Here is a 9,456-nt window from a genome sequence, read left to right as displayed (position 1 = left end):
CCCTCCGCGCCGCCCCGCCCCGCCCCGCCCCGCCCCGCCCCGCCCCGCGCTCGCCGGCCGCCGCCCCCGGCCCGGACCCGCCCCTCTCTCCGCGGGAGGCGCTCGGGGCCCGCGGCTGGGTGGCGGGCAGTTCCCGCCGGCTCTGCGCGTCCGCCTCGGGTCCGAGGCTCGGGGAGGGCAGGCGGCGGAGCCCTCGGCGCGGCGGGCGGAGCGGCCGGGCCCGAGCTGCGCGGGGCTGCACGCGCCGCCCCTGCTCCCGCCGCCGGGCCCCGCGGGCGGCCGACCCGCGCCGTGCGGCGGCTGAGGCGGCTGAGGCGGCTGAGGCGGCGGCGGCTGAGGCGGCTGAGGCGGCGGCGGCGGCTCCCGCGCCCCGGCGCTTCCCTTTGTCCGCGGGCCGGGCGAGCTGCGGGCGCGGCGGCGGCGGCGGCGTCCGAGCGGCCGGTCGGAGCCCGCGCGGCGGCTGAGGCGGCGGCTCCCCGCGCCCGCGCGCCGAGGCGATGCCGGACCAGATCTCCGTGTCGGAATTCGTGGCGGAGACCCATGAGGACTACAAGGCGCCCACGGCCTCGAGCTTCACCACGCGCACGGCGCAGTGCCGGAACACGGTGGCGGCCATCGAGGAGGTGAGCGGCGCCGGGCGGGCGGGGGCGGCGGGGGCGGCGGCTCCGGCCTCAGGTGGCCCCGCGCCCCGCCCGCCGCCGCCGCCGCCGCCGCCCGCCGCCCGGGAAAAGTTTCTTTCCCTCGGAATCCGCCGCGGCCGGGCCCGACACAGAAGCCCTTTGTTCCGTGGAGGTGGCTGCGGGGAGACGGCTGACGGCCACCTCGGGCCTCTCCGAGCCCCCCCTCCGCGCTCACTGCCCCCGCGGCGCGGCCGACTTCGCGGGGACCCCGGGGCCCGCCTTCCCCGGGCGCCCACCTCCCGCTGCTTGTGGGGGAGGAGCCCCTGCCCGCAGCCGGCCCCGCGGGGGCGCAGCCCGGAGCTCCGAGCCCCGCTGCAGCGCGCGCCGCCTCGGCCGGGCCCTGGGGGGCGTCGGGACCCCGGCCGCCCGGGAACGGGGTGCACGCCTCCGCCGGGAAGGCCTCAGCGCGTCCCGCAGCCGCGCCCGGGAGCCCGGTGCGGGGAGCTGGGCGCTGAGCCGGCGCTTCGGACCCGAAGCCCTTGGAGAGCCCCCCCCCCGCCCGCCCCCGTCTGCGTGTGTGTCTCACCTGCTGGGACCCCACCCTCATCGCCGCCCTCCCCATCCTCCTGCAGAAGGGCCTGATTTTAGTCAAGTGCTTCCAAGGTGCAAAGTCATCGCGCCTCGTGCTAACGGGTGAGCCCCTCCACCTCCTGAGGGGAGAACGCTTCGGAATGGACGAGCCTCGGTTGACGATCAGAGCAGCCCGCGGGGAAGGGCCGAGTTTGGGAGTCCAGGGCCCCGCTTGGCTGTGTGGGGTGGGGGCGGCTCCTCACCTCTCTGCCCCTCATTTTCCTTACCTAGCAAACGGGACTAGGGATGCATCCTTTCCCGGGTTATTACGAGGGTTAGAGACCCTGTGCGTAAGGTGCTTAGCACCCTGCCTGGCTCATAATAGGTAACTGGTTTACGAGCCACACGTGTGCAGGTGCAGAATCGGCGATTACGTTTCTCTTGGCCAGAACGTCAGGTTCCAGCCTTAAAATGGTGTATTGTAGGGATTGTATTAGAAGATGATTGGGCTAGAGTGAGTGAGGGAAGGTCACCACCGAGGTATTAATTAAGTGATGCCATTAGGTTGTTTTTTTTTTTTTTTTCCCCCACTTCAACAAAGCATCTGCTGTTAGGAACTGTTTGGGGTGGGGGGGGATCCAGAATGTTTCCCTTAATGGGATTTTTTTTTCTTTGTAGGCATAAACAGTCAATAATAGGCTAACTCAAAAGTTATAGACTCAGCGTTCTAAATGTTTAAGTATAGCTAGGGCATCCTCCCACCCTCCCTCCTTCCTTCTCTCTCTCTCTCTCTTTTTTTTTTTTTTTTTGGTGGAGGAGAGCTCCGTGTAAATCTTTTGTAGTGAGTTCTGTAATCCCACATCACTTAATTCTACTTGTGTCAGCAAGGCTTTAAAAAGATGGTTTCAAAGGAGGCAGATGGGGATGACCCAAAGAAGTTTTTCCAGAAGTACTGGTTGAAAAGCAAGGGGAACGTTTTCATGAAGTTTTGAGAATACACCATTAATAACATCTATGGAAGGACTGCAACCAAAGAAGTAGCCAAATATTTCTTTGGAGAAGGAAGCTTTGTACTCTATGCCTTAAAGAAGGCTTGATTGCGTGTAAAGTTCTGTTTCTTTTACCCACCGCGCTTTGTCAAATATTATTAACGCTGGCAGATGCTGGGAAGCTAGCAAATAGGAATTGCTGTTAAAATTGGCATACCCTTCCTCTGATTAATTTTAGTTTGCAGTGTTATTCCAAGGCTTTTTTTTTCTTTTTTTTTTTTTGGTACGCTGTGCAGGGGATTACCCAAGAGCTCAGTTACTGAGCAGATTAAAAAGAGCCTGGATTTGGTCATTTTATTAAACTGCAGACTTGCTCTGTGTTGCCATCAAAGCACACAAATTGGTTAAACTCTCAAAAATGAAAAACTTGAAATCGTTATGGGGCTGTCTTCACTTTAAGCTTTAAGCAAAGCCACTATCCATACTATGATGATGAAGTTTGTGAGTTTGGATTTATGGGATAACTGGATTTGGAAGGTGTTTACTCTCTGAGAAATCACTGTGGATGCCTTTAAATAATGCTTTTTTCTTCACTCGAATGTTCATTCCCATTACCAAAACTTGATGAATCCACATTTTGGTTTTCAACAAGCATCTACTTTTCATACTGGAGTGAAACAGTGGGTGTTGTGACTTGTCACTCATTTAACAGAAATAAAATGAATTTAAAATTTGCGAGCTCTTGGCCCTGTGTTTAAATAAATGAGTCATAGGATTAGCAAATTAGATAAAAATCGTCTTGCAACTGCACTGTACTTTTTTGATAACACGCACCTTGTAGCTAGACTATGAGTAGTCCCTGCCGACTATGAATATCCTATCCTATACTATGGGTCCCTGCCCTATACTATGAACATCACATCTCTGACATGTCTTTCTCATCCTGGCTTTATATGTGAGGAAATTGAGTCTCAGGATAATTTGTTCAAGGCTATAGAGCCTAGGAAGTTGAAGAGCTGGAATTGAATTTGGCTCTGTGCTATTTTCAGAAATGTTGCTGTTTTCCATGACTTTTTTAAAATATTATTTTTAAGTCATTTCTACACCCAACATGGGGCTTGAACTTACGACCCTGAGATCAAGAGTCACACCTGCTTCACTGAGGCAGCCAGGCACCCCTGTTTTGTTACTTTTAATAATGCTGAATTCTTAAAAAAAAAAAAAAACCGATTTCTCTGAATCCCTCATTTGTGAGATAGATCTGGGTTCAAGTTCAGACTCTACCAGTTGCCAGTTGTGTGCACTTGGCTGAGATACCCCTTTTCTCACTTTACTCAGCACTAAATTCTGGATAACAATACTTTTCTACTTCAGAGGGTTATGGGGAGGGCTTACTGAGATAATCCACAGGGAGATACCTGACAGACAACTGGTTGAGTAAATGCTAACTGCTTAACAGATGATATTATAGTTAATACATGGAAAGTGGTGAGGGCTTTGGCATCAAGATGGGATTTACATGGGGGTTGAGTAGGAAGAGTGGGAGAAATGGATGAATCGTAGAATGAGTTAAGGGAATAAAAAACCATGTATCTGTTAACCCATGCTTTTTTTTTTTTTTTTTTTTTTTTTTTTTTGCTTATTTTCTTTTTTAACCAGTTTGTTGTCTTGGCAGCAGGTCAGCACATAGCTATGTTTTAAAATATTTGCCTGGTGATCACTTTCTCTGGGTAAAGTAATTATTGTGCACAGTTTTAGCAAAGTCTGCTGCTCAACCACTAGATGGAATCTGTGTTTTTGGAAATAACGGGAAAAAATAAGTAGTTGTGGCATAACTCTGAAAAATGAGCTTCTCCCCCCCCCCTTTTTTTGGGGGGGTGTTATTTCTGTCTCCATTTCTTTGAGTCTCTAGGAACTTTGAAGTATTCTCAAAATAGGAAAAAATTGTCTACATACTTGGAATATTCATGTTTATAGTTAAACCCTCCCATAGAGCACCATCCTTTCTGTCTTGCTTATCTGGTGGCTTTGTTAGATACGTAGTTTTAAAAATAAATTTGATGTCGACTCGCAAGTATTAAAATTTAATCTACTTCCTTCCGGGGCCATAATTCTCTACTCTGTTGTCCTTGGTTACCTTGGAAATCTCATTGCTGTCACAAGCACAGGGTTCTGACTGCAGGGGTAAAATGAGCATCTGGGCTACACCAATTCCCAAGGGGCCTTGCTGTCCTTGGGGCCAGATGTCCCTCCCAGCAGTTGGGAACCTGGCCCATGTGCCTTTTAGGCAAGAGTGTGTTTTGGAATCTTAGCTCTTTATGAACAGGCCTCTTCCAAATCCCAGACGAACAGATCTTGGATTTGTTGTCAGAACAACATCATCTTTTTGGCCACGCATTTGTGTTTTTGGAAATGAGGTTCTGTGGTCACACAAGACCACCTTATTTATGCTGTGTTCTGAAATCTGGACTGATGTGCTTGGAAATTTTTGAGTCATTTAAGGAGGAAATGATCTTCTCTTGTTATGTAAGTCCCCCCCACCCCCACCCCGCCTTCCCACAATTCAGTTTCCCTCTTTCTTGTGATTAACAGTAAAACCACTAATGGTACTCCTGGTAGATTCCAGGCTCGGTCATGCAGTTTTTATTGAGTCCTGTTGTGTGCTAAGTGGCGGGAATAGAATACCAAGTGGAGTAAGTTCTGTCTTTGAAAGAAGCTACAGCTTGAGTGGGAGAGATAGGCATCCTATAAACAAATCCGTGCAATAAACCAAGTCAGTGTGAGCGCTGCGGCTCTAAGATCATCCAGAACCACAGATGCCCAAGGATGGCAGCGGTCAGGTGTACCTGGGGCTGTGGTTAGGAGGGCTTTGTGTAGTGATGTGTGATTGCATCGTGAGGGCAAGGTAGTCATTTGTGGGTTCCACATGCTTGTTAGCCACTGAAGTCTCAAAAGTCTTCTGTGTCTGCCTCCCTGCTTTAGATAAATATTGATCCACTCCTGAGGTGGTGGCCAACTAGGCCTCTGATCAGATTTTCATAGTGTCCAACCTACAGAGGGCTGCTCAGGCCAAGAATTTGGAGGGATCTTAATTCTTCTCTTACCCTCCACGTTTCTAGGCATTGCTGCCTTTCCTCATGGAGCATATGCCTTCTAGTCCTGTACTCACATGGTAGTCTAAGATTAAAAATTCAGTTTCTCCACTGTACTAGCTAACGTTCAAGTGCTCAGTAGCCACGTATGTTTTGGATGGTATAGATTTAGAACATTTTTATCCCTGTGGAAAGTTCTGTCGGGCAGTGCTGTTTTAGACCCTTGCAACTCAAAGTGGGGTCCACTGACCAGCAGCTTTGGCACCACCTGGCAGAATCTTAGATCCCACCTTAGACCTACTGAAACTGAGTCTACAGTTTAATATCATCCCCAGGTGCATTATATGCATATTAAAGTTTGAGAAGCACTGTTCTAGGAGTGTGAATCCTGGCTGCGCATTAGAATCACTTGGCCCTGGGGGATTTTGTAGAAACACAAATGCCTGATCCACTCCCTGGGACTCTGATTTACTGGTTTGGGTGAGGCCTGGAGTGCTGGCATTTTTGAGAGCTTCTCCCCAGTTGGGGTTGGTGATCCCTTCAGTAAAGAGATAATCATCTAGTGCAACATCAGGTATTGGTAAGTGATAAGCGATAAGAAAAGTTGCCTAGAACTAGATTGGGAGACAGATCAGGAAAGGTCTCTCTGCAGAGGTGACAGTAGAGCAGAACCCAGAATGCAGTGAAGAAGCCAGGGAAGAGTTGGAATGGAAGAACAGCGTGGAAGAGGCCAGAAGATGGCAATGGGCTAGGGTATTTAAGGACAGGAAGAAGGAGGTGGGCAAGGCGGGCAGGATGGGGGCGGGCAGGTCACACGGGCCTCTGTGGTCTTGGGAGAGGATTGGACCTAACTCTGATGAGTTGGGAAGCTATCAGTGGGTTTGAGCAGGGAAGAACATGATCTGATTTACATTTTACAGATGTCACGGAAATTGTTCTAGCAAGGCAAGAGAGGAGAGCGGGAGACTTGGGGCCATCCAGACAAGAGGGTCTTGACCTTTAGTGGGGGCAGAGGAGCCGTCTGGTGAAGATGGTGTTGGGGTGCTGGGGAGAGGCGAGCAGAACTGAGGCCCTGCCCCACGAGGCGGCAGTCAAGCCCGGTTCACCCAGGGGACTGGAGAAGGGACCTCCGGTGCCTGTGTAGTGGAGCTGAAGCTCTCTGCTGCTGCTTTGTATCACCTCAAAGCCAACTGTGTGCTGCACAGCCTTACTAGTTCTAGAACTTCTGTTAGGACCGATCCTGAATATTTATTTTGTTTCACAGCAGACTGAGATCCAGCGATGGAGACCTGGGCAGGAGGGACATGTTTGCTTCTCTCCTCTGCTGTTTCTAGGCAGGGGTTAGCTGGTGACACTTTTATGGCTGGGTCAGATGCCTGAGATCCTGTCCCTGATTAAGCTCCCCAAACACTCCTCTTTCCCTACTAAAGAGAGGTGCTGAGTTTACCTCGTCACTATCCTGCCTCCTTTGCTTATGCTTTCACATGTTGTATGGCCTTAAAGCAGTTGCCAGGACCCTTCCAGGCACTTGTGTACCATTATCATTTTATCATATGAATGATGTTGGAATAAATGGGCCATTAACTAGAACTGGAACACTTGGGCTATATTTTTATTTGTATTTGGTTTTGTTGAGTTTATTGGTTTATAAATGTCTGTCATGGGCACCTACCAGTATGTTGTCTCTGCCAGGTGCCAGGGCTATAAAAGTGGACAGGGCTAGCTCCTTCCCTAGGAACCACTTATACTCTCATCTTTTTTGTGCAATTATAGTTTATTTTTATAGCCTTACTTGTGCCATGGACCCCTCTGACATTCTGAGGAAGGTGGTGGACCTTATTCAGAAAGATGTTTTAGTGCATCAGATACAGTACAGAGGAAGTGAAAGGTAACGAAATATATTAAAATACAGTTAGCAAAATATTTGAAAAATCTGTCATACCAATATATGCTATTTTACTAAGACATTAAATATCAACAGTTGGCAGTGGGTCTGATAATAAATAATTTTGAGGTGCCAATGAGTATAAGCAATACCGTGAGATATTTCAAACTCTGAAGTTATATTAACATACCTTTTATTGGAGTCACAGATGCTGCTAATATTACTATGGTGTCTTACTTACATTCATAAATGAAGAAAATACTAAATTTCAGTAAGGGACTAATGAAATACAGGTGTGATTCTTTCTTCCAATCCAGGTTTATGGACCCTTTGAATTCAGACAAAGAATTCTAGGCTTGGTGGTAAGATTCTTTCAGTTCATTGATTTTGGAGTGAGCGATTGACTCTGTAACAGTGCTCTTTAAAAAGGCTTTGCAGTTATTATACTGTCATTGTCGTGAGTTGGTTCTTAGGATCTAGCTGAGAAGTATTATACCCAAAGCTGGTGTTAAAATGATCAAGTGGTAAAGATGTTTGGAGGAACTGGGGTGGTGGGTAGAGCTGCCAGTTGTGGTTTGGCAGCCATGGTGCTCTCTGCATTTTCTCAGGGTCAGGGTTTGGCAGCCTCTCATACAGTCCCATCAGTTCATTCACGCACTTACCCATGCCTTGGAGTTCAGCAGAACGGTGAATGCATCTCTGAATCCTGTACTTAGGACCCTGAGCAGGGCTGCCTCTCTGCAAGCCAGTCCTCCTGTTTTTACCCTTCCTGTTTTGCTAGCATGTTACTCACTATCCTTGACTCTGTATGGCAGGCTTGTTTGTGAAGCTGTAGTACGTTTTCAGGACCTTCTGCCCAGAGTTTTAATTTTAAGGGAAACTTCCCAGAATCTTGTTTTTGGTGAGATTACATTGAAATGATGCTGCTGTTGTAGGAATGTGTTTGGGATATCCACAGTGTGCTGGAGTGTTAGTTGGTCACTTCTTTTTCCCTCTTGTCTTTCTAGCCTTTATGAGGTGCTCACCATGTGCCCGACATGCTTTAAGTTCTCTCTATATGCTATTACCTTGTTTCATTATTATGAAAACCCTACACGGTTCAGAGGACCTCAGCCACTTTGCCAGGATCACAAAACTAGGAAGCGGTAGGAGCAGGATTCAAACTCAGGCATTGTATGTATGTATGTATGTATGTATGTATGTATGTATTTATTTATTTATTTATTTATTTATTATAGCCACACAGAGAGAGAGAGAGAGGCAGAGGGAGAAGCAGGCTCCATGCACCGGGAGCCCGATGTGGGATTCGATCCCGGGTCTCCAGGATCGCGCCCTGGGCCAAAGGCAGGCGCCAAACCGCTGCGCCACCCAGGGATCCCCAAACTCAGGCATTTCAACACAAGAGTCTGCCCTTTTAGCAGTCAATTGCCTGTATATAACCTGGGCCAGAGAAGGCCCTCAGTGTTGATGGCTGCATGGCCAGCAGGAACCCCTCCCCTTAGTGTTGGGGAGTAGCTTCTGGGAAGCCCTTGCTGTTCTGCTTCCTCTCTGTCCTTGTGCTGCAGAAATGGTTTCTCTTCCTTGGCTTCGCTGCTCTGCTGACATGCCCAGCCGTGCAGAGCCGAGTGGCCCAGGGCATTGCTCACACCCTGGCAGGAGGCCTGTCCTACTAACGGTGTTACTAATGATGTCATCTTTCCACTTGATCCTGGAGATGGCTTTGTCAATTTGATTTTATACACAGATGCTGTCAGTAAAATCAGGTGGCTGATGAAGATTGCTCCCTCTAATGATGAATTTCTGTGTCTTTTAGGATTCTATCAAGGTGATCAGGATTTGGAGGCCTCTTTCTTTAGCTTCCCAGAAGAAATCACATTCTTATTTTAGTTTTTTTTTTTAAGATTTATTTATTTATTTATTTATTTATTCATTCATTCATTCATGAGAAACACAGAGAGAGAGAGGCAGAGACACAGGCAGAGGGAGAAGCAGGCTCCATGCAAGGAGCCCGATGTAGGACTTGATCCCGGGTCTCCAGGGTCACACCCTGGGCTGCAGGCGGCACTAAACCGCTGTGCCACCGGGGCTGCCCTTAGTATTTTTTTTTTAAGATTTTATTTATTTATTCATAAGAGAGAGAGAGAGAGAGAGACAGGAAGAGGGAGAAGCAGGCTCCGTGCAAGGAGCCCGACGTGGAACTCAATCCTGGGCCTCCAGGATCACACCCTGGGTTGAAGGCGGCGCTAAACCACTGAGCCACCCCAGCTGCCCATTTTAGTATTTTTTTTAAACTACCTGCA

The 9,456-nt window shown here is 49.0% G+C and overlaps 1 protein-coding gene across 6 annotated transcripts in view; it reads left to right on the top strand.

Annotated features, from left to right (window-relative positions):
- The first annotated feature begins 440 nt into the window (after positions 1–440).
- The window catches only part of ASAP2 (ArfGAP with SH3 domain, ankyrin repeat and PH domain 2), a 173,300-nt gene continuing 164,284 nt past the window's right edge, over positions 441–9,456 (top strand). For 4 of the 6 annotated variants that reach the window (XM_072771135.1, XM_072771134.1, XM_072771130.1 and 1 more), the window contains exon 1: positions 441–623. In XM_072771135.1, coding sequence (XP_072627236.1) covers positions 498–623 — 126 coding nt within the window. In that variant the 5' untranslated portion in view covers positions 441–497. Of the gene's footprint in view, positions 624–1,246; positions 1,314–3,791; positions 4,706–9,456 lie in introns of those variants that run through there. The other 2 variants (XM_072771137.1, XM_072771131.1) reach the window with 2 other exon arrangements.

This window comes from Canis lupus, chromosome 12, assembly GCF_048164855.1.
Source record: "Canis lupus baileyi chromosome 12, mCanLup2.hap1, whole genome shotgun sequence".
Taxonomy (NCBI): Eukaryota; Metazoa; Chordata; class Mammalia; order Carnivora; family Canidae; genus Canis; species Canis lupus.
The sequence above is the reverse complement of the archived record's forward strand: the minus strand, read 5'-3'. Positions and strand labels throughout refer to the sequence as shown.